This window comes from Rhinolophus ferrumequinum, chromosome 17 (assembly GCF_004115265.2).
Source record: "Rhinolophus ferrumequinum isolate MPI-CBG mRhiFer1 chromosome 17, mRhiFer1_v1.p, whole genome shotgun sequence".
Lineage (NCBI taxonomy): Eukaryota > Metazoa > Chordata > Mammalia > Chiroptera > Rhinolophidae > Rhinolophus > Rhinolophus ferrumequinum.
The window spans coordinates 5901653-5928002 of record NC_046300.1 but is presented as its reverse complement, the minus strand read 5'-3'; the positions used below and the strand labels follow the sequence as shown (position 1 = coordinate 5928002).

The window sequence follows — 26350 nt, the reverse complement described above, 5'->3', positions numbered from 1 at the left end:
AATGCTAATTGATATATTTATTCTTGATTTTCTAGTGATATGCAGTTTTCGAGGATCTGTCCCTCAAGGGTTGGTCTTAGAAATAGGAGAAACGGTCCAGATTCTGGAAAAATGTGAAGGTAAGTATGGACTCATAAAGTAAACAAATAGTGATCATTTGGGGTAGTATTATATACATTTGTTTTATATAGTATTATATAAAGTGTTATTATATATAGTAACATTATAAGCAATTATTTTGAAGCCATAATTAAGCACATTATAATACTGTTATAAAAATCCTTCCTGATCTGTGTTCATCACAAAGGTATGAGCTATTTTGGCTCTCATAGCAACAATTAAATAACTTGTTGGCTGTCAGAATGTGATTTTTACATACTATGTCAGATGATTACTTTTTATTTCCTGTAATCAAATAGATAATCTTCCATGTATGCTTAGCTGCATTTGAATAGAATTGAATTGTAATCAGTTCATTTGTATGTTTCTGTCTGAATGGCTGAACATGATCAGTTATAATTAAAACAAGGCAGTAAATATACTCAAATGAAGTTTGGCTTGAATATTATTATTTTCTGCAATAACATTTATACATTATTGAAAAATATCACATTCTTAAATCATGCACTCAAATCAAGATACATGGGGAAGTAAAGTTAGGAGAAATCACACAAAATCACAGCATTGACAAAAACAGAATTGATACCACAGGAAATAACTTGAGCAGCCTGGACTAGTAGTTCAGCATGACTGGAAGCCATCTCAAATTATATAATAGAGTGGAAATTTTGCTTTGTGGCAATGGAGACAGTGCCCATGGAAGTGGAGCTCTGATCCAGTTGGCTACTGTTAAGCTGGATATGGGAATAAATTCAGCCTACCATGACCCAGGATCCTTATAAGTTTGGGAGTGCCCTTTTCCAGAAAGGAAGCTCCAGTGCAGCACTTATTTAAAATTTTCTTAAAAAAAAGTATAAATCAACACTCCTTCATGATAAAAAATTAGTGCTTAATTTAAAGCAGTTTTTACTCTTATCAAAATAAGAATTGAAGGGAATTTTCTTAATCCGATAAAGGACATCTACTAAAAAGCCTACAGCAAGTATCATATTCAATTATGAAATCAAAAGATTTTTCACTGTAATCTAAAAATGAGACAGGGATATCTTATCACCGTATCTTTTGAACATTGTACTGGCAATACTAGTTAGTGCACTAAGGTAAGAAAAATAAAATACATAAGGAATAAAAAGATAAAATTGAAACTATCATTTATAGATGATATAATTGTGAATTTAGGACATGCAAAAGAATCTATACAAAAAACTATGAGAATAAACTAGGGAATTTAGCAAGTTTGATGGCTACAATATCAGTATTCTAAATGTACATTATTTTTCTGTGTGTTGCAACAAAGAATTAGTAAATTAATTAAGGAAACAATGCTATTTATATAGTATCACAAACATAAAACGCCTAGAAACAAATCTAATAAAAAATGCAACACATCTACATTATTTTCTTTTTTGTTTGTTTCAAGTCTAAAATCTTGTCCTTCCTTTTTTTTTTTTTTTATATATTTTACCCTTTACTTCTTTTTTTTATTTTATTGGGGAAGGGGAACAGGACTTTATTGGGGAACAGTGTGTACTTCCAGGACTTTCTTTTCCAAGTCAAGGTGTCTTTTCAATCTTAGTTGTGGAGGGTGCCGTTCAGCTTCAAGTTGTCGTCCTTTCAGTCTTAGTTGTGGAGGGTGCAGCTCACCTCCAGGTCCAGTTGCCTTTACTAGTTGCAGGGGGCGCAGCCCACCATCCTTTGCGGGAGTCGAACCGGCAACCTTGTGGTTGAGAGGACGCACTCCAACCAGCTGAGCCATCTGGGAGCTCAGCAGCAGCTTAGCGGCAGCTCAGCTCAAGGTGCCGTGTTCAATTTTAGTTCCAGGGGGCGCTGCCCACCATCCCTTGCGGGAGTCGAGGAATTGAACTGGCAACCTTGTGGTTGGGAGCCCACTGGCCCATGTGGGAATCGAACCAGCAACCTTCGGAGTTAGGAGCATGGAGCTCTAACCGCCTGAGCCACCGGTCTGGCCCCTTGTCCTTCCTTTTATTTTTCATTTTATTTATTTGTTTATTGTATTTTTTTATTTAAAAAATATTTTTCAATTCCAGTTGACATACAATGTTATATGAGTTTAGGTGTACAACACAGTGATTAGACATTTATATAACTTACAAAGTGGTCACCCTGATAAATCTAGTACCTATCTGGCACCATACATAGTTATTACAATTTTCTAGACTATATTCCCTGTGATGTACTGTACATCCCATGACTGTTTTGTAACTACCAATTTGTGCTTCTTAATCTCTTGCCCTTTTTCATCCATTTCTCCATCCCCTCTCATCTGGCAACCATCAAAATGTTTTCTGTATCTGTGAGTTTGTGTTTTGTTTGTTTTTTAAGATTCCCCATGTAAATGAAATCATATGGTATTTGTCTTTGTCTGTCTAATTTCACTTAGCATAATACCCTCTAGGTCCATTCATGTTGTTGCAGATGACAAGATTTCATTCTTTTTTATGACTGAGTAATATAGTCTGTTGTATATATATAGTATCATTTCTTTATCCATTCATCTATTGATGAGCTGAATGGAATTGTTTTCTTAATTTTTCTTTCCAATAGTTTATTAGTGTATAGAAATGCATCATCTTTTCTGAATATTAATATTATATTCTGCCACTTTACTGAATTCATTTATTAGTTCTCATACTTTTTGGTGGAATTTCTAGGGTTTTCTATAAATAGAGTCATGTCACCTGCAAATAGTGACAATTTTCCTTCTTACTCAATTTGGATGCCTTTTATTTATTTATTTTTGTCTGATTGCCGTGGCTAGGACTTCCAGTACTGTGTTGAATAAAAGTGGTAGAATGGACATCCTTGTCTTGTTCTTGATCTTAGAGAAAAAGCTTTTAGTTTTTGTACTGTTGTTATGATGTTAGCTGTGGGTTTGTCGTATATGGCCTTTATTATGTTGACGTGTGTTCCCTCTATATCCGCTTTGTTGAGAGTTTTTATCATAAAGGGATGTTGAATTTTGTCCAATGCTTTTAATGCGTCTACTGAGATGATCATATGATTTTTATTCTTCAGTTTATTAATGTGATGTATTGTGTTGATTAATTTGTGGATATTGAACCATCCTTGCATCCCTGGAATAAATCCCACTAGATAATAGTGTATGACCTCTTTAAGGTAATGCTGAATTAGGTTTGCTAATATTATGTTGAGGATTTTTGCATCTATGTTCATCAAGAATATTGGCCTGTAATTTTTCCTTCCTTCCTTCTTTCCTTCCTCCCTCCCTTCCTTCTTTTCTTTTGTTTGCAGTGTCTTTGTCGGGTTTTGGTGTCAGGGTAATGCTGGCCCCATAGAATGAGTTTGGAAGCTTTCCCTCCTCTCCTCTTCAATTTTTTTGGAATAGTTTGAGAAGGATAGATATTAATTAATTCTTCTTTGAACATTTGGTAGAAGTTACTTGGAAGGCATCTGGTGTTGGACTTCTGTTTGTATGGAGTATTTTGATTGCTGATTCAATTTCATTACTAGTAATCAGTCTGTTCAGATGTTCTGTTTCTTCCTGAATCAGTCTTGGAATAGTGTATGTTTCCAGGAATATACGCATTTCTTCTAGATTGTTCAAGTTGTTGGCATAAAATTGTTCATTGTATTCTCTTAAGATTCTTTGTGTTTCCGTGGTGTCTGTTGTCACTTCTCTTTCATTTCTGGTTTTATTTATTTGAGCCCTCTTATTTTCTTGATGAGTCTGGCTAGAGGTTTATCTATTTTGTTTATCTTTGCCAAGAACCAACTCTTAATTTTGTTGATCTTTTCTATTGTGTTTTAATTTCATTTATTTCTGCTCTGATTGTCATTATTTCTTTACTTCTATTCACTTTAGGCTTTGTTTGTTCTTTTTCTAGTTCCTTCAGGTATAAAGTTAGATTGTTTATTTGAGATTTTTCTTATTTCTTGAGGTAGGCATGTGTTACCATGAATCTCCCTCTTAGAACTGCTTTTCCTGTGTCCCATAGATTTTGGATCATTGTGTTTTCATTTTCTTCAAGATATTTTTTGATTTTCTTTTTGATTTGTTTATTAACCCACTGATTGTTTAGTAACATGTTGTTTAGCCTCTCTCTCTCTCTCTTGTGTGTGTGTGTGTGCGCGTGTATGTGTTTCCAATTTTCTTTTGTAATTGATTTCTAGTTTCATACCATTGTGGTTGGAGAAGATGCTTGATATGATTTCCATCTTGAATTTATTGAGGCTTGTATTGTGGCTTAACTTGTGGTCTATCTTGGAAAAATGTTCTGTTTGCACTTGAAAAGAATGTGTATTCTGTTGTTTTTGGGTGGGATGTTCTATAAATCTCTAAGTCCATGTAAATATTTTTTGTATATATACAAATGGTTGGCACTTTATTTCTTGCAAATTAGTTATATAATTTGAAGAAGGATAAAGAATTGGGCTGTGCATATTTTTATTGATGTACCAAAGGAAAAACAAATAGTACTTTTAGAAGATTGTAGATTGTTTTTGGCTTTTGATTTTACTATTGGTTACTTAAATAATCTCTAAAACAGACTAACATGCAAGTCTGCTCTTCATAATGAACCATGATTCTTAAACTGTTTTTAATCATTATATAGAATGGAAGTGAAATTGTACTTGTCATTTGCCTGTCTCTACTTCCTATGCAGCTATTATCTCAGGGTTGGGGGTGGGGTAGATAAACTTGCATTTTTTCCTTCTGTCAGGGAAGAAAGGGTATGTGACACCTTGGAAATAAAATATTTGAAACCTCTTGTTGGAGGATACTTTTTGTTGTACTGTATTTGGTGTTTTTAATCTGGCTTGATTGGTTTGCACCCAGAATCTTTGTAAAGGACTGTTGACTATTGACTGTCACATGGCCTGATCTCTATAGAGGCTTCATTCTTTTCGGTTAACACTGCTGACACTGTTTTGCAGCTTCTCTATCAGTAGCGATTGTAGTGGTACTGTTGTCTTTTTTGATAGTATAGCCTCACTTACATTGCATGACTTACATTTCACAATCTAAATAATAATGCTGTTTAACAAAGTGGAATTCTACAGTGTTTGATATAGATGTGAAAACACCTAGCACAGAGCATGGCATGGGTGACCACTGTTTTTGTCTATATGTTTAAGTAGGGATAGCTTTCAGATGACTTAGTTTTTAATGTATGTATTTACACACAAGACCCGGAATATTTTCTCCAAAAGCTTTTTTAATTTTTAATTTTATTTCCCTTCTTACTGATTGCTTTTCTAGCCTAATGGGATTAAACTTTTTTTAAAGTTTCCTTAAAAAAATCAGGTAACTGATTTTTTTTGTACACAAAGTGTGGCATGACCAAGCAAGGAAGGTATAATCCAGAGATAAGTTTGCAAATGTAAAATAAACCCTTATACCTCATTTCATTCACACAGTAAGTATTTGCCGAGCACTTAGTGGACAGTAAGTACACATACACAGTGCTGTGCTACTTTCCTATTTCTATGACAATTATCTAGTATTCTCAGTTTCTTTTATTTTTCTATACATTATTTACCTTTAAGCGCTATATGTTTCTCTGAGTTTTACTGTCTTTGAAAGTATAGTGAATTTCTAAAATCTCCCACTTGCTTTTTGCTCTTCAGTCTAATGTGGTTATATTTTATTTAAAAATCTACTTTCTGTATTGTTTTCATCTCCTTTGTGAACTAATTGGTTAAATAGAATACACTTTGCATAACTCTTAAATTCTAAAATTCCTAGTGATTTCAGTATAATACAGGATTTAATATTATATCTCAATTAGAAATATAGTTTCATTTATTACCTTAATTTTAATCACATTATAAAGTGTCATTTAGTGTCTAGGTTTATAATATTTTTAATGCTGACTTTCTGGATATACATTGTTGAATTTTCTAACTTGACTAGTATATGGTTTTTAAAATTTAGGTGAGGTTACCATTTTTTAGTAAATGTAATCAATAATATTTAAGTTGATGAAATGCAAGTGTGTCACTTTTTCAGTGATCTCCAGTAAGATAATAATGTCTGGGTGAAAGAAGTTTACATAGCATGGGACCATTTCTATATAAAATGAAGTAAGGTCAGAGGAATACAGCTCCATAAGCAAACATTTTTATTAGACATCTGTACCATAATATCATAATATCACTACATGCTTTCACCAGGTCACTAAAATCAAACCTAATTTTTCAGAGTCCAGTTAATATCTTAGAGCCTTTGGTTTTACCATTACTTTTCTACTTTTCTATTTTGCCATTTTCCATCTTATCTTGTGGGCCTTCTACAAATACATTGTTTTTTTAAAGTGAGATTATGATTTATGTAGTTTTTTTTTTTTTAAAAATGGAATGATAGCCTGTATTTTATTATGTATAGTTGGTACTCGTTCTTTTCCTGACTTTTTCAGCATAGAAATTTTTTTCAGTAGTGACTTACGTATTTCTTGTGTTGATGAACTTGATGTTATAAAGAATTTTTAATTGTTTTTAATTTTTAATTCTAAAAAATTCCTAGCTTAGAGCAAACCTACTTTGGCTTTTCATGAATAGCTATACACCCAGTAATAAACTGTATAGATTAAGAAAATAAGCTATTTTCTTAGGCCATCCTATGTTTTGGGACAATGAATCAAAAGGGAGGTTTTGGGTTATTTCAGTTCTCCTAATCCTAATTTGCTTTCTACTTGCGGTTGGTTTTGTTAGAAGTCTTAATTTAAGTCATGAGTAGAAAGACCATCAGTAGATGGATAGCTCTAGATAGCATTTTGTTTGAAGATGAATTAAAAGTCAGTTGACACAGAGCTATGAGAGGTTTTAAGCATGAGAGATTCAGTGGTGGCTTTTTAAAAATAAAGGAATTGTGGCTAAAGTCATATTTGTCATCCAAATAGTTTAGGCTCTATCAGTGAACACTATTTATGGACGGATTATGTGGTGAAAAAAATCATTCCTGTTTAATGTTGGAAGAATTACTCACTTTCCATGAGTTTGGAGGCTCTTCATTCATTTCGTTTTTGATTCAGTGCTTTTACTTACTGTTGAAGTAGTAAATCTCTGTAAGATTGTATCAACATTTTGCTGGTGAGAAAGGAAGACATGGATATTAATTTGTGCACTAATTTGAACCTTTGTTAAGTGGATAAGAGTATTTTTTATTTATATCCCTACTTTTTCAAAAAATGATTTAACAGAGCTGTTTAGGAGTATGTACTTTCGGTTACCTAATGTTTCTTAGAATGAACACCATTTATATTAAGAAACTTCAGACTGTACTTATTTTATTTCATAAGCCCAGTCTCACAGTATTTAGCACACGTAGAGTTTTAGTGTGTCTTGTTCCTGTTACCCGCCCTCTCTAATATTTCAGTTACTACAATGTGTCAGACATTGTGCGAGGCACTTTACATATATCAATTCTAATTTTATCAACAAACTTGCCAAGTAGGTATTATCGCCCCATATATTACAGATTCATTCATTCTTTCAGTCACCAAATATCTGAGTGCCTACTGCAGGTCAGGCTGCTTTTTTAGCTACTGGGGCTCAGCTGTACAAGAATAAAACAAAGTCCCTATTCTTATGGAGAAGAATAATAAGGAAGGATAAAACAGGTGGAAGGAGACAGAGTGACTGCATGCATTGGGGTGGGATTGGGGGCGGGCTTCTGACTTCTGTGTATTTATGTAGGATAATTATGCAAGGCTTTTCTGAGAAGATAACGTTTGGGCCGAGAACAGATGGACGTGAAGAAGCCTTCCTATAGTTCTCTGGGAGAAGTGCAGTCCAGGCACTTGTGCAAAAAATATAAAGGCCCTGAGGTATAGGAGATTGTTTAGTGAGTTGAAGGAGTTGCAGGGCGATCGTGTGGCTGTAGCAGAGCCTTTGGTTGGAGAGGAGCTGAGAGAGGTGGGAGATGATCAGCAGAAGCTGTAATGAGGACTTTGGGCTGTGCTTTGAGGTGGGATGCCGTGAGACAGTTTTGAATTAACTCAGGCTCAGAGTTATACTTTGCTTTTGGAATTTGATGTCAACACCCCAACTTTACTCAGTAATTTTGCATTCTGAAGTTTCCACCAGATGTGTGGGAAAAGTGGAAGATTATGTTTCCCACAATAGTTCTGTGAATAACATGCCCCTAGCTTAGAAGGTAGAGAGTTGCAGCAAGTTATGGAGGAAGGAAAAATTGGGGTTTCTGGAGGCTGCATTTGTTTAGTGTTTCTTGGAATCCATTCATGATATTATGACTTAAGTCAAAGGTATACAGCCATACCTTCTTTTATGGTGCTTTGCTTTCTTGTGCTTTGCAGATATTGCATTTTCTACATATTGAGGGTTTGTGGCAACCTGCATTAAGCAAGTCTGTTGGCACCATTTTTCCAACAGCATTTGCTCACTTTCTGTCTCTGTGTCACATTTGGTAATTCTCGCAATGTTTCAAACTTTTTCATTATGATTATACCGGCTATGTTGATCAGTGACCAGTGGTGTCTTTGATGCTACTGGGACAAGACCCTTCACCAGCAAAGAGATTATGAGTCTGTGAAGGCTCAGATGATGGTTAGCGTAGTATTTTTTAATTAAGGTATGTACATTGTTTTGTTTTTTTATATAATGCTATTGCACACTTATTAGGCTTCAGTATAGTTAAACATAACTTTTGTATGCACGAGGAAACCAAAAAATTCATGTGACTAGCTTTATTGCAGTATTTGCTTTATTGTGGTGGTCTGGAACCAAACCTGCATATTAATATCTCTGAGGTCTGCCTGTGCGTGATAATTGGTTCCCTGAAGGGAGCAGTCTTTGTAGTAAATCATAAACCTGAGAGTTGTAATAATGGCTCCCTTTCCTCATTCAATTTTCCACAGAAATTTATATCTGAAAATGTTAGAATGTATAAAAATACATCTGACTTAAGTTCCTAGCAATGATCAAACCATCATCAGATCGTGAATCATCAGATGGGAAAGACTGGTAATACTTTATATTTGCAAAGGTAGATTGTCCAGTGTTCTTTTTTCTGTTTTTTAATTAAAATTTAATGGGGTGACAGTGGTTAACAAAACTACATAGGTTTCAAGTGTACTATTCAATAATGTATCATCTATATATTGCATTATGTGCTCACCACCTGGAGTCAGTTCTCCTTCTGTCACCATATATCTGACCCCCTTTACCCTCTTCTACCACCCCTCCGCCCCCTTCCCCTCTGGTAAGCACTAAAGTGTTGTCTGTGTCTATGAATTTTTGTTTCCTTGTTTGTTTGTCTGTTCCTTTGTTGCTTTCAGTTTTATATCCCACATATGAGTGAAGTCATATGGTTCTCGACTTTTTCTGTCTGACTTATTTCGCTTAGCATGATAATCTCAAGATCCATCTATGTTGTCGCAAATGGCAGTATTTCGTCTTTTCTATGGCAGAGTAGTAGTAGTATTCCATTTTGTGTATATATCATTTGTAATAGGAAAATAGACATGTAGAAGATGCTTCATTTTACCAGCTCACTAAAAACATCTCTTTCTATTGATTCTTAGTGATTTTGGAATATTTGATTTGTTTTTTGTTTTTATGATTCTTTATATGGGAAGTTATGAACTTTTTGTTCTATATGTAAAAGATGTAAAAAAAGTGAGTTTTTCTTCTTTTGTCTCTTCTTTCTTCTTATCTTTTCTTCACCCTTTTCAATTCTGAGTCTTTCATGAAATGGGCACATTTGGCCAAATTTGTAGCAGAATGGTGGCTGAAACTCATTCAGCACCATTCTCAGGACTCACAATGGTGGCATCTCATGGAGATGATATGTTGTGGTTTTTTTAAAATTTTTTCTTTATTTTCAGATTTTATTTTAAAAATAAGTATTTTCAGTGGTATTTGGAAGTTTATACTTGTAAAGAATTTGAGAGAGGTTGGAGAAATTTTCTGTAGCACTTAAAAAATGTCTGGAGTTCCCTTGAGTTTTTCCTACACTGGTGCCAAGATAAGGGAAGATTTTCCAGGATTTTGCTGCTCTTGTTGAGTGCAAAGACTCCAGGTGCAAAGAAATTATATCTCAGTTCCTGGAGGGTTTGTAGAACAGAGGAATGGTCTCTATGGTGCTCTTTGAGCCCTTATAGGGCAATGACAGAAGGCCTGGAAGAAAAGAGCTAAATAAGAGTCATTTAAATGCCTGAAGAGAGAAGAACACAGCTTGCTCAAATACCACTGGCTGACTTTGGCTTCAGTCTCAGACAAGTTCTAGACTAGATTATTTAAAATAATATTAATATTAATAATAATGCAGTTTGGGAGACTTTTGGAAAAGCAGGAGTAACTGGCATTCAGCCTGAGATTTTAAAAACAAAATGGGTCAGCCTGACCTTTTTTTTCCTTAATATTGTTTCTAGACTTACTATTATTATTAGTTTTTATTAGTTTCAGGTGTATAAAACAAGGCACTAGTTAGACATTTCACCCCTCACAAAGTGATAACCCCCGTCCCCCAATCTGTTACCCCTCTGACATTGTATATATCTGTTACAAGTCCACTGACTCTATTCCCTACGCTGTACTCCACATCCTGTGACTATGTATATATTAAATTACAGTTGACGTACAGTATTATTCAGCTTCAGCTTCAGGTGTGCACTGCAGTGGTCAGGCACCCACACCGTCCATGAAGTGGTCTCCCTAATAAGACATGTGCCCATCGGACACCCTGAAAAATCTTTACAACATTATTGATTATATTCCCCAAACTCTTTCATATTCCCGTGGCAATATTGTAGTCACCAATTTATGCTGTCTAATCCCCTCCCCTTCTCTTTTATCCCCTCCCTTCCCCCTTCTAGCAACAGTTTTTCCTCTGTATCTCTGAGACTATTTCTGTTTACTTTGCTCATTTATTCGGTTCTTTAGATTCCGCATATAAGTGAGATCACATGGTATTTGTCTTTCTCTGACTGACTTATTTCACTCAGCATAATGTTCTCTCATAGGTCCATCCATATCGTTGCAAATGGTAAGTTTCATTCTTCTTTATAGCTGTTTCTTAATCCAGTCGTGTACTGATGGGCATTTCAGTTGTTTCCAAGTCTTGGCTATTGTAAATATGTTGTGTTTTTTAAGCTACTTAGTATTCAACAGAACTGGTCTCAGTCTTCCTCTCCTCTCTTCCCCCACCTCCCAATAAGAAGCAAGAGTTTATATTTCAGTCTAATGTATATATTTCATTCATAAGGAAACAGTTTTTGATAAGCAATATTGTGAGTTCTTACTTGAGAAATTACTGACCTTTGTAAACATATGTTATCTGATCAAGTATTTATCTAAAATCTTGAGGTAGGGCTTAATCTTGTGTTTTTATTCTAATTCTCTCATTGTCATTTTATAAAAACATATAAAAATAAGTGATAGTCATTTGCATCAAAATGTCTGTCAGTTATGCTGAAGAATTTGGATTACTTAGATCCTCAATAGTTTTTCTTTGAGTAGTGCCAGAGAGATTCAGATGTGATGTGAATGGCACTGCAGTCCGGTCTAAAGTGAGATTTAACAAGGGAGCTTCAAGGATTTATGAACTGGGAAAGTACTGGTGTGTGATCAGTACTTTGATATTGTATGTAATCTATTAAAGGCAGCAAAGCAGTCCTGTAAGTGTCACTTAGTGCATGTGTACAGTAAATTCTCAAAGGCCGTAATTCTCAACCTTTTCACACCCAGTGCTACCCTGCCTTTTCCCCTTAATCACAGCTTTATTGAGATATAATTCGTATGCTATAAAACTCACCTTTTAAAAATGTGCAACTGTTTTTTGTAGTATAGAGTTGTGCAACCATCACCACTGTTTAATCTAATTTTAGAACATTTTCATCACCTGAGAAAGAAATCCCATACTCATTAGCAAACACTCCCAATATCTCCCTACTCCCAGCTCCTGGCAACCACTAATCTACTTCTGTGTCTGGAGTTGCCTATTTTGGACATTTTATATACATGTAATTATGCAGTTTGTGTCTGTTTCTTTCCCTTAGCACACAGTGTTTTCAAGTTACATCCATGTTGAAGCCTGTGTCAAATCTTGATTCCTTTTTATGGTTGAGTAGTATTCCATTGTATGCATATACCACATTTTGTTTATCCATTCATTAGTTGACAGTCATTTGGGTTGTTTCCACCTTTTAGCTATTGCGAATAGTGCTGCTGTAAACATTTGTGTGCAAATAGTTGTTTGAATACCTGTTTTAAAATGTTTTGGTTGTACGCTTAGGAGGGGAGTTCTTGGGTCAGGTGGTTCTATTTTTTAACATTTTGAGGAAGTAGCAAATTGTTTTTCAAAGTCAGTAATGCATGAGTCTTCCAACATCTCCGTATCTTTGTCAACACTTGGTACTGTCTTTTTTTGTTATAGCCTTTTCATTGGGGAGAAAATGATATCTCACTGTGGTTTTGATTTGCATTTCTTTAGTAACTAATGTTGAACTCCTTTTCATGTCCTTATTGGCTCTTTGTATATCTTCTTTGGAGAAATGTTTATTTAAATCCTTTGCCCATTAAAAAATTGGATTATTTGTGTTTTTATTTAATTGTACAAGTCCTTTATATATTTTGGATACTGGTCTTCTATTGGATATATAATTTGCAAATATTTTCTCCCATTCTGTGGGTCGTTTTTTCATTTTCTTAGTGCCCTGAGAAGCACAAAAGTTTTTAATTTTGATGAAGTTAAATTTATCTATTTTTTTTTCTATTGTTGCTTGCACATGAACCCGAGGCCATGAAGATTCATGCCTATGATTTCTTCTACGAGTCTTTGCCTTTTGAAAATATATTTTTAATGTCTTTGGCAACTCAGACCATCCCACAGATTTCCAAACTTTAGAGTGCAGTAATGTCCTCAGTTCAGTGCTGCTGTATAAGGGATGATACATGGAAGCAGAATGTCAGTGTCGGATATTATGCAGATAATACTGCGTCATTTTTGAAAGTGGGAACCGTTTATTATCACCCTCATTAACAGTATCTGATTGCTTTATATTCTCTTGCTGACACCTGCTATTGTTAGAATTTAAAATAAAAATTATAACCAATGTGGTAGATGTAAAATGTGTGTGTGTGTGTGTGCGCGCGCGCGTGCACGCACACATGATAGCCAAGATATTGAGTCACCCCTTTTTGGCGTACAGTACAATGACTTGTGTGCGTTTTGACAAACGCATCATCTGTAGCCATCACCACAGGCAAGATACAGAACATTTTCATCACTCCCTAATGTGACATCATGCTTCTTGTATAGCCAACCCTCCTTCCCAGCCCTCTTCCCCTTGCCCTGGCAACCACTGATCTATTTTCTATCCCTGTAGTTTTATTTTTTTCCCCCCAGAATGTCATATAAATGGAATCATACATTATATAGCCTTCTGTGTCTGGCTTTTTTCACTTAGCATAACACATTTGAAATTCATTCATGTCTTATGTATCTGTAGTTCTTTCTGAGTAGTATTTCATCATACAGGTTTAAACCACATTTTGTTTATCCATGCAGCACTTGATGGACATTTGAATTGCTTTACTTTTAAAGATTATGAATAAAATTGTTACAAACATTTTAGTGTGGATTTTTTTTTCTCTTGAGTAAATACCTAGGGGTGGGATTATGGGTCATATAGTAAATGCATTTTTTAAAAAAATAGATTTTATTTTTTAGATCAGTTTTAGGTTTAAAATATTTAGGTTTATAACAAAATTGAGCAGAAAGCACTGAGTTTCTATACACCCCCTGCCCCCACATATGTACACCTTCCCCCACTATCAACATCTGCACTGGAGTGGGTACATTTGTTACAATCAGGGAATCTACAAGGACACATCACTATTACCCAAAGTTTATAGCTTAAATCAGGATTCACTATTGTGTTGTACATTCTATTGGTTTGGATAAATGTATAATGACATGTATTTACTATTATAGTGTCATATAGAATAGTTTTTCTATTCTGCCCTGAAAATCCTCTCTACCTTTTCATCCCTCCATCCCTCCATCCTAACCCTTGGCAACCACTAATCTTTTTACGTCTCCATGATTTTGCCTTTTCCATAATGTCATATCATTGGAATCATACAGTATGTGGCCATATCATATTGGCTTCTTTCATTTAGTAATATGCATTTAAGTTTCCTCTATGTCCTTTTGTGGCTTGATAGCTCATTTATTTTTATCACTGAATAATATTCCAGTGTCTGGATGTACCATTGTTTATCCATCACCTACTGAAGGACATCTTGGTTGCTTCCAAGTTTTGGCAATTATGAATAAAACTGCTATAAACATCCATTGGCAGGTTTTTTTTGTGGACATAAATTTTAAACTAATTTGAATAAATACCAACGAGTGAGATGAATGGATTGTATAGTAAGCATACATTTAGCTTTGTTTTGAAAATTATTTTTTAATTTTAATTTTTAAAATTAAATTTATTGGGATGACATTGGTTAGTAAAATTACATAGGTTTCAAGTGTACAATTCTATAATACATTGCATTGTGTGTTCACCACCCAAAGTCAGTTGTTCCATCATCATATATTTGACCCCCTCTTCTACCATCCTACCTTCCCACTTCCACTCTGGTAAGCACTTAACTGTTGTCTGTGAGGTTTTGTTTGTCTTGTGCCGCTTGTTGCTTTCAGTTTTATATCCCACATGAGTGAAGTCATATGGTTCTCGACTTTTTCTGTTTGACTTATTTTGCTTAATACGATAATGTCAAGATTTATCCATGTTGTCGCAAAATGGCAGTATTTCATCTTTTATTATGGCCGAATAATATTCCATTGTATGTATGTACCAATCTTCTTTATCTAGTCATCTATCAAAGGACACTTCGGTTGTTTCCATATCTTGGCCACCATGACTAATGCTGCAGTGAACATAGGGATGCGTATATCTTTATGGATAAGTGTTTTCAGATTTTTGGGGTAGATACCCAGGAGAGGGATTACAAGAAACTGCCAAACTGTCTTTCAAAATGGCTGTATCATTTTGAATTCCTACCGGCAATGTTTTTAATGCTTTTACTGAGGAGAAGCTTTCTGGAGATCCTTACTTTGCCATAGCTGCTGCTATCATTTACTGTTCTATTTTTTTTTTAACATACTGTAAAGCGTCACAACGGTAAGGTTATCACTTTTTTCTTTTTAATGAATGAAGGTATTGAGACTGTCAAGGTGTAAATTGAGTGATTCAAATTTATGATCTCAGTTGTGCTAAACAGAAGCAAGGATTTTCTTCTCTAATTGTTTATTAATGACCTCAGGGGAGAAAAATTTTATTTTTTTCCTCATAGCTTTGTTGTGAGATTTAAAGGTTAATACATGCAACAACCTTCTAATTCCGATACATGGAATTAAGAGTAATGACCTCTTAATTAACGTTAGCTGTTATCAACAATCTTCCTTTTTGTTCTCTTCTTCATCTTCCTCTTTTAAGTACAACTCTTGGTTCGCTTCCTGCTCATTGGAGCTGTTTTCTCTTAAACCCAAAAAGAGAAATTATAGCAAAACTCTGAAAATAATAAATTGGAATTGAGAAAAGTTGGCAATGAATTTTCCTTGCTCTTAAAATTGTTTTTATTGTGTAATTGAAACTGTCATCAATATTGCTGTGTATGAATGCTAAGAAGAAAACAAATGAAACACGGATGTCAAGTTTAGCTGCTGGAAAGCCAAGAAATGAGAATAGTGCCTGGGAGATTGAATGAGACCAGGAAACCGAAAGTCTGGGCTGTCCTGCCCATCTGCCAATTTTATCTGGGAATTTTCATGGAGTTATTCTTTTCTAATTTCTGTGTCTTATTCAGGTGGAAGGGCTGTGTGCTTTTTGATAAAGTTGGGAATGTTGTATTTATTTGAAAACAGTTCCTTTTGGGGTAAACTACTATTAGTGAAGGCACAGTTAATGGGCCTGTATTAGAAAGGTTTACGTTAATTATTTTTTTCCCTAACAATAGTTACGTGTGTTATAGAAAATGACAATATGATTTTTTAACAATATGATTTTAATGTCCTTTGTATGCTTTGTTTTAGGTTGGTACAGAGGAGTTTCAACAAAGAAGCCAAATGTAAAGGTATTGAAAAATTGTATTACCTTTTTAAATGTAGGAAGCTGCCTAGTATGTTTGTTTGATATAAAAAGAATTCTTGCCCATCTTTTAATCTTTTACAATAGCCACACTCATTTTTTTCCTTTACAGAATTGTATTAGTCTCTGCTCTGTCTCAGCAATATTAGAATTCTATTTATTTTTTTAAGGACAGAAAAATGCATGTATGGTCATAGTTGCAAAGCTTATTTTGAAAAAGCCTATGTAGGACATTTAACATTTTTTCCTTCACATAGTTGACAAAAGTAAATTGACTTATTCTTAGGCTTAGTAATATGGAGCATATGTTAGATGAATTTGTAAATTCCAATTGAAAAAAACTTTCAAATATTCAATTAGGTACCTTTTTGCTGATCATAATGTTCTTCTTAAGTTATGAATTTAAACAAGACATAAGTGCAGAATACTAATTTTATGAACTAGATTCTATGTGTTCTGTTAATTAATATTAATCTGATCAAACAAAATATATTTTAATTAGCAGATATAATACACTTAGGAGCATTCTTCTCCAATAATACATTTGCAAAAACTTCCTGGTTATACTTTCTTATAATAAACAGTATCTGCTTTTCTTACATATTTTCTGTAGCTTAATATTGAAAATATTCTCCTTTTTGTTATATTGAAAAATATCAAAATTATCATGTATTATTTTTAAAAAGAAAATTGTTCAGAATACTAGCCATGAGTTTTGCCAGTAGAATCATTCCTTTTGTTAGTTTTTAAGGTAAATGTTTATAAGAAGACAGTGTCTTCAAATTTTAATTCTTCATAGCCAGGGCGTTTCATCCTAGCATTGTTGACATTTTGAGAGAGGTAACTCTTTGTTGTGGAGGATGACTTGTGCATTGTAAGTTGCTTAGCAGCATATATTACCCTACGCACTAGATATAAGTCACATCCTCCCCTCTGCCCCCCCACCGCCCAAGTTGTGACAATGAAAAATGTCTCTAGACATTGCCAAAGGCCCTGGGATGGGGGTTGATAAAATTGCCTCTGGTTGAGAATCACTGCTCAGAGGTAACTTTTCTCCTTGTATTGCTAACTTTAAAATACACTTTCAGGTGTTATGTCTATCTCGGGAATGCTTATAATGACATAAGTTCTATTTGTATTTTATGTTTTTTATCTTGATTTAAAATTGTAAAAAATTTAGAACTTGAATAAATGAGCAATCTTAATGTGATTGGAAAATTGTAATTTGTGATATTACATGCTATTTATTTATTTCTAGTAATATTTTTGATCTTGGCCACCCTATAACCTTGCTTCCAATGGTAGTATATGAGGATCAGAGTGGTGATGATGGTCATTGAAATTGTATGTTGGTGGTTAAAATATCAAATTGATGCACAGTCTGCGTCTTGAAGACCTTCTTGAGTGAGACATGAATGATGAAACGCTTAACATATCTGTTACCTTGCAGAACATTTGGTCCTGTCCAAAACATCCACTGAGACATTTGATAAGATCCTTGATGATTTGGTTTTGTCAAAAAGTCCATGCTTAACCAACATCACTGGGTTCACATAGCCCGTAATGTTTATTTATATTTATGGTTTAAGAGGATTAATACATAACAAAATATTAACCATGTTTTATTGGTCCAATAATTGTGGACAGGAACAAACACGAAGGACCTTTTGGTGTGGACCAAAGGTCTTCATAGACATTTTGGACAGGACTAAATATCAAGGACCTTTTAGCATGGACCAAATGTCTCCATGGACGTTTTGGACAGGACCGAATGTCTGCTAATCGCCCACTGCTGTACAACAATGTGCCCCAAGATGTAGTGGATGACACAAATTGCCATTTTATCTCTCATGATTTTGTGTCTTGACTGGGGTCATCTGGGCAATTATTCAAGTACATGTGATGTCAGGTTCATGTGGTTACAGTCTTTGGGGGCTCAGCTGGCTGGAATGTCCAAGAGGGTTTACCTACATACATGTCTGGCATCTTGGCAGTGACGGCTGGGAGGCTGTCCTTAGCCAGACTGCCGAAATACCCAGGTTTCTCCATGTAGTCAGTCTAAAGGTCTCTACCTCTCCATGTAGCTTCTCCAGCAGTGCAGTCAGAGTTCTATTTTAGAGTTAAGGAAAAGTGCTTAGAATCTTATACCTATTTTCTAAATTCTTTCTCCTACAACAGAGGTGTGGAACATCTGTGGGAGAGGCTATTTTGTGATTAATCTTGTGATTAATCTCATTAGCTTAGCAATGATTTGATAAGCTAATCAAAATGTAAAAACCAAGTTATAGTAATCTAAAGTGTTAGAGCTCATTTTGTCTGATCACACCCCTTTAATTTCTTTATTTTGGGCTAATGTGCTACTTCTGAGAGTGTGTATTTTGGTAATACCAACTCCATTCTAGAATCTTGGATTATTGTAGCATTTATTAACAACACATATCTATATACCTCTTAATGGCTTTCATTTGTATTCTTAAACTTAAAAATTAAGAGACGGAAAGACAGTATTAATGACTGAATTTCACTTCCTGTGTCAGTGATATTTTGCAGAACCATGGTTAAAATTCTTTAGTGTTTGTAAAAGATAATCATTTAGTGATCCAGTACATTTAAAAAAACAACACATTCTTCTTTTATTTGTCATAGTAATGTGGTCACAATAAGAATTTCATTAGGCTTTTCATAGCTATTAGTGGTTAAAGAAAAATAAAAAGGTGACTTATTAAAGTTTTTATAAGTATTTATAAGTACATATTATAAAGTAGTTAATGCATGTGGAAACCAAAAGAGAGCATGGATAGCTATACTTACCTCAGACAAAATAGACTTTAAGCCAAAACTATAACTAGAGATAAAGAAGGTGAATATATAATGATAAAGGGTCAACTCATCAAGAAGATAAAACAGTCATAAATATATATGCACCCAAAATGGAGTCTGCATTGTATTAAGCAAATACTAACAGATCTGAAGGGAGAACTAGATAACAATACAGTAATACTAGGGGACTTCAGTACCCCACTTTCATCAATGGACCCATCATCCAGACAGGAAAATCAACAAAACACATTGGACTTGACATATACTTTAGACCAAATGTACCTGATAGATACACGCATATATAGAATATTTCATCCATCAGTGGCAGAATACACAGGCTTCTCAATTGTAAAAGTAATAGTCTTCAGAATAGATCGTATGATAGGTCACATAAGAAGGCAAATTTAAGAAGGTTAAATCATACCAGGTATCTTTTGCAACCACATTGATATGAAAGTAGAAATCAATAACAGGAATAAGTAAAATTTTGTTTGCAGATAGTATGATATGTACAAAATCCTAAAGATTCCACCAACAAAAAACAAACTGTTAGAACTAATCAAAAAATTCAGTAATAATATAGGATAGAAAATTAACACACAATTTAGTTATGTTTCTATATGCTAACAATGAAATATCTGAAAAAGAAGTAAACAGTCCAATTCACACTAGCATCAAAAACAATAAAATATTGAGAAATAAATTTAACCAAGGAGGTGAAAGAGCTGTACACTGAAAACTGTAAAATGCATTACTGTGGTTTAGCTGCTGCTGACTTTGTGTGGTATAGATTTAGTTTATTATTGTTAGTGGTGTGGGCTAAAGAATATAAAAAAATTTAGAGCATTTGTGTTTCATTTGAAAGGAGTTTCGCACCTCAGGAAAAGGAGTGAAACATTGATTGAAAACTTAATTGTTTTTTAAAACAAAATACATTTTTTATCCATTGGGAATTGAAATCATATTATGGCAAATACCAAAGTAGAAACCATTTGAAAAGAGTAAAAGAAGAAATATATATAGAGGCTCCCAAGTTGATTAATTCTTGTGAATACAAATTTTAGCCAGAGTCTGAGAATTGTTTTTTCAGCTCAGAGCTGAATAATCTGTAGTTGTTGGTTAGACGATATCGTTGGTCTTGTAGCTACATGCCAAGCTCTATATCCTGAGTCTATATCCTGAGAGTGATTTGATGGAATATTTCAATGTCTAACTTAAAAAATATTTTGTTTGTAGTTGTTTAAGATCACAGTTTTCCCCTGAGGATAGACTTTGATTGCAAATGACATTGAAATTTTTATTTAATGTAATATGTGCAACTTTGCATTCTTAATTAGCAAAGTGGTTGCTCCATAGGAGACCTACTATGTTGTTGATAGAGTATTTCCATGCTGAAATCTGACTGCGGTTATAATATATATGAGATGTTAATCACAAATTTCTTTTTCTAATGGAAAATCTTTTCTCTTTTACAGGGCATCTTTCCTGCAAATTACATTCACTTGAAAAAGGCAATTGTCAGTAACAGGGGGTGAGTAATTGGCCTTACTAAATTTATTTACAAATTTTGTAGGTTGCAGAGGGAGGCTTTTATATTTTTGTTCATAGTATAAAATATGCTATTGACATGTTTTCCTGTCAAAAATATACTTGCTTCATCACATATAATTCAGAGGACATAATTTTTTTCTTAAAATACTAACAACTTTAATCCATTTTCCTGTATACTGGAAAGGTGACCTGAGTTGTGAATTTTATAAAAACAATTATGCATGCAGCATTTTTTAAAAAATGATGTACTATTTTGAGACTAGTCCTGGATAAGATAGGAGTCAGTGATTATAAATCTGTCATTTTTTTTTTTTACATATGTCGAAGTGAGGGAGACTTTTAAAACCTCTTCTTTTGTAAGTAGAAATTGAAAAAAACATTAAAGGATGAAAAGATAATGTGTAAAATAGATATATACTCATAGTTTGATCACAAATTTGAGAACTAAAAAATCTCTGAAGAGAGACAGGATGTAAGTAATAGCAAAATGTTACCATTTGTAAACAAAATGTTAACATTTGTTTTTGCATTTTTGGATTATGAGTGATTAAAACAAATTCTTTACTGTCATGCTGTTTTTTTAAAAGTAATATGTATTATTATAAAATTGTGATTTTATTTTTCAAAATTTATTATTTTAAAATATAAAATTTAAGGTACTGTATAACTATGATAGCTTTGGTATTGGAAATAATGTTTTTGACCAGAGGCTGTATAAGCATCAGAGTAACCTTCTGGTAAGTTAGGGTTTAGTTAGGAAAAAAGAAACTTACGAGTTACTTTATGAGGTAGAATTTAATATGGGGAATTATTTACACACAAGTTTGAAGAGTAAAAGAAAAAAAAGGAAATACTGATATAACCTAGAATAAGAACTTCAGAAAGCCGTCTGCACCCTAATGGCTGGGGGATACAAAAGATAATAGTTTGGGAATACCAGAACCCAGGAACTGGAAGATGGGTCTTGAGAGACATTGGAGCTCAAACATCTGACGAGGGATCACATGGCTGGTACTGGTATGAATGAAGACGGGCAGGGAGGTAGTTTCTGGGAATGCCAAAAGTAGCTGGAGGCTGGAAGCAATTTTCTCTGGTGGAGAATCATTTACAGGAACAGCAAGAAATACTTCTCCTTACCTCCTCCTCCTTAGTATCTTTCTAATGCCTCCAGCGGACTAAGGAGTTTGTGAACAGAGAGTGCAAATCCCAGCCTCAGAATCAGTGCTTAGAAGGATAGACTTGGAGCTGAGAATTATTAGTAAATGACTGGTATGCCTTCAAAGATAAAATTTGTTATTGAGGCATAGTAAGAATATAACTGAGAAGATTCTGGTATGAATGCATGACCAGCACACTTCCTTTTCTTCCCCTTCTTCTTTTGTAAAATACCAAAGACACAGGATATAGAGAAAGAAAACTTGAAAATCCTGTGTTAGTAAACCTTTGCAACAAATAATCTGCCACCTCAAGTTTTTAAGTAAAGACTGCCAAAACCATCACAACGAGATAGAAGTTGTGTGGGAAAATAAAAAGGAAGTATCTAGAGCAGGATCAAGAAAGCATATTATTTCAGAAAATGCTACTAAAATACATTTTCTGAATGTGAATGGCTCACCTCTAACTGCAAAAACAGTACTCCTGATTTATAACTTTGGTCAGTAAGAATGCTTATGAGAGCTGAAGTTGGGCAGAGGCTGCATGGAGGTGAGGTGAGAAGAGGTGGAGTGCCTAGGAATCCAGAAAAAGAGTGCCTCAGAAAATACCAGCAAAATAATGTACTTCCTGACAATAAGGGACTCATCTTAAATGAGGAGCCATATCCCTATGTATAGTAGTTGTAAAGGAAATTAGGGAATCCTTTGCTAACAGAAGAATCCTTACATGGATTCAGTTTTTTTCGGGAAAACAGAGGAGATATGGCTGTAAAGAATCACCCAGAGCAGCCATATTTGTTGGAAGCACTCTTATCTCCATAGAAGCAGAGAAACAGTCTTTTGGATGTAAAACTTAGAAAGGTATCTGGAATGAATTTAGTATACAAACCTCCTGCAGATTGATGGCCCAGGATAACATTTCTGAAATCCAAAGAAAATATTAAAATGTCCGCAGGTGCTGAAGAGCATTGTAGGCAGAATCTTGAGGGGCTGTGATTTTTGAAAGAAGGGGTACACAAGGAGAATTCATGTGAACTTTGGCTTTTCCCCCACAGAGAATTTTTCAGGTTGCTGTGATGTGGTGTAATAGGTTCGAAATAGGAAGTGATAGACTTTTAGGGCTGAGGAAACAGAGGTTGGAACTTGGAACTCTCAGGGAGGCTAGAAATTAAGAGGCAAAATCCCAGAGAGGAAAGAACCCCAGAAATTTAGAACCTTAATCTGTGTACGAATTTCCCCTATGTGATTGAGTGAAGTTTAGCTTCTTTTGAGCTGCACAAGACACTAGAAATATTAGAAGAGTTCAGCTAGCAGGCTTAAAATTGAGTAGACTTCACCAGCCACCTAATACTGGTGAGAAAAATATTAGAGTTCAAAGACTGGCAAGTTATAGGGGCCCTGGTAAATATTTTGTGTTTTCTGTTGAGACCTAAAGGACCACACCCTGTAAGTAAGGGCTATGCCCTTGGAGCAAGGACCAAACCATTGGAGTATGGACAAAATTGAAATAGACCAGTCCTAACAAAGCTTAAACCTCTGGAAACACAACGGATGTTCTAAGAAGAAAGAAAAGCACTCATAATAATAACACTCTCCTCTAGAAATAACCACTGTGAGCGGTTACTACATTTTCTGTTTTTTTATGCATGGTATTTTTACTTTGTTCACTATTATATTTGCAAATTAATTCCCTTTCCTTTTTTCCCACTGTTACAAATATTGTTTTGATGATACTTTTTTTTTTTTTGTATTGTCCCTCCCCCCCATCTTAGTTTCTACAACTATTAGTGTTTCCCTTTTTCCTTTTTGGCCTCACTTTGTCATTCTCAGATTCCAGCCCTGTAAATCTGATTAATTTATGAGTTTTATCTGTATGCTGTTTTCTTCCTTTGCATGCAGACTGTGCTTGTGTTATTCATGAATAGTAAGGCAGACAGTTGGACGGTAGTGTAATGTGTAGCAGTCAGGGCAACGAAAGGAGATGAGCCGGGGCAGCAGCAAGGGGATGAATATTGTAGGCCCTTGGACGCTATGTCAGGGGTGTTAGCTCTTACTGAATGAGCCCGGAAGCAACTAAAGGTCTTTGGAAACAGAAGGGACGTGTCCTCATTTAATTTTAATTATAATATTCTGGGCTGCTTTGTTGAGACTAGTACTATATAGTGGGGCAAGGGCCGAAGAAGGGAGACCAATTAGAAGGTGATAGCAGTTCAGGGAAAACCATAATAGCTCGTGCTCAAGTGTTCACTGGAGTGATAAGAAGCGATAAGGTGCTGTATGTATTTTGACCTTAGAGCTGACAGGATTGGCTGATAGTATATAGAGCAGACAAAAGGGAATTGAAGATGACTCCCGGGTTTTTGGTCTTAATAACTATAAGGACGTAGTTGTCATTTACTGAGAGGTGGAAGTTTGGGAAGGAGTATGTTTTGGGGAGGAAATCAAAGAATTCAATTTTGGACATGTTAAATTTGAAATGACTTGTAGATATTCCAGTGGAGCTGGCAGGTAAGCAGTTGGCTTTGTGAATGTGGAGTTCTGGGGAGATTTGGGGGCTACAGACATAAATTTGGAAGTCATTAGCATTCAGGTGGTATTTAAAGCTATGGGGTTGGATGTGAATAGTAAAGGAGTTACTGTAGATGGAGAAGTGAGATGAGGGTAGAATACTGGGGAACTATACTGCTTAAAGAATAGAAGGAGGAGGAGAATCAGTTAAAAGAATCTGAAAAGTTGAGGTAGGTGGAGAAATGAAATATCTGTATCTTGGAGACCAAACAAAGAAAATATTTAGAGGATGGACTAATCCAATATGTCTGGTACTGTTGAAGTTGAGTAAGAATGGAGATCTTGTGAAGAACAGTTTAGATAGCGTGGTGGGAGTGAAAGCCTGATAAGAAGAGATGTGAGAGAGAATGAAAGAAGAGGAAGAGCAATACAGTGTGAAAGACTCAAGTTAAGGCCCTCATAACCATAAGTGATTGGCAGATGGCAAATACTTGGTTTTGGGATTATTTCTTTTTTATATAATCCTTTAAAAAAATCATCAGACTTCTTTTATCTAATTTTTTATTTTGAAAAATTTCAAATGTATAGACAAGTTAAATGAGTAATATAAAATATAATAGTACTCATATCCCTTCCTCTAGATTCATCAGTTACCTTAGATTCACCAATTATGTTTTGCACTCATGTTCTCCTTCTAGCCCTGCTTTTATACATGAGAATAAGTTTTACACATTGTAATACTTTGCTGCTAAATATTTCAGTATGTATCTCCTAAGAAAAGGGACATCCTCTAACACACACACATATATATATATATATATATATATATATATATATATATATATATATATATAAAATCACAATATAATTATTACACTCAGGATATTTAATATTGATACAAATAGTGTTATAAAATATTTGGTCCATATCCAATCATCTATAAATATGTAGTCCATATCCAATCATCTATTAAAAGACACTTCGGTTGTTTTCATGTCTTGGCCACTGTGAATAATGCTGCAATGATATATGTACCACATAGTGTTATGTATATCTTTACGGATAAATGTTTTCAGATTTTGGTAGATACCCAGAAGAGGGATTGCTGGGTCGTATGGTATGCTACTTCCAATGCTTCTTAGGGTATACCGTGTTTCCCCAAAAATAAGACCTAGCTGGACCATCAGCTCTAATGCGTCTTGGAGCAAAAATTAATATAATACCCGGTATTATATTACATTTATTATATTATTATTATACCCAGTCTTATATAAGACCGGGTCTTTATTAAAATAAGATTGAGTCTTATATTAATTTTTGCTCCAAAAGATGCATTAGAGCTGGTGGTCCGGCTAGGTCTTATTTTTGGTGAAACACGGTATCATCTGCTTCGTGAAAAACCTGTACTATTTGTGCTGAAGTGCTTGTTTTTATTTGGTTGACAGGGAATGAAATTGCTTGAATAGGCTATCTGTGGAAATTTTCTTATGGGAATTTTAAAGATGTTCACATTTTCATTCTTTTGCAACCGGTTTTCAATTTTCCCAGCACTGTTTATTGAAGAGGCTTTCCTTTCTCCATTGTATGTTTTTGGCTCCTTTGTTGAAAATTATCTGTCCATATATATGTGCGTTTATTTCTGGGTTCTCAGTTTTGTTCCATTGGTCTGTGTGCCTGTTTTTCTGCCAATACCATGCTGTTTTGATTATCATTCTTTGAAGTCAGGGAGTGTGATACCTCCAGTCTTGTTCTTTTTTCTTAGGATTGCTTTGGCTATTTGGGGTCTTTTGTGATTCCATATAAATCTAATGATTTTTTTGTTCTAGTTCTTTAAAAAAAAATGCTGTTGGTATTTTTATGGGTATTACATTAAATCTATATATTGTTTTGAGTAATATGGCCATTTTAACTATGTTGATTCTTCCAATCTATGAACATGGAATATCTTTCCATTTCCTTGTATCTTCTTCAATTTCTTTTAATAATGTCTTATAGTTTTCAGTGTATAGGTCCTTCATGTCCTTTGTTAAGTTTATTTCTAGGTATTTTATTCTTTTTGTTGCAGTTGCAAAAGGAATTGTTTTTTCATTTCTT

General features: G+C 34.5%; 1 protein-coding gene across 6 annotated transcripts in view; it reads left to right on the top strand.

Annotated features, from left to right (window-relative positions):
* The window catches only part of DOCK3 (dedicator of cytokinesis 3), a 306392-nt gene that overhangs the window by 43107 nt on the left and 236935 nt on the right, over positions 1 to 26350 (top strand). For all 6 annotated transcript variants that reach the window (XM_033131981.1, XM_033131979.1, XM_033131980.1 and 3 more), the window contains exons 2-4: positions 36 to 119; positions 16169 to 16209; positions 20519 to 20574. In XM_033131981.1, the coding sequence (XP_032987872.1) occupies positions 36 to 119; positions 16169 to 16209; positions 20519 to 20574 (181 nt within the window). The remainder of the gene's footprint in view (positions 1 to 35; positions 120 to 16168; positions 16210 to 20518; positions 20575 to 26350) is intronic.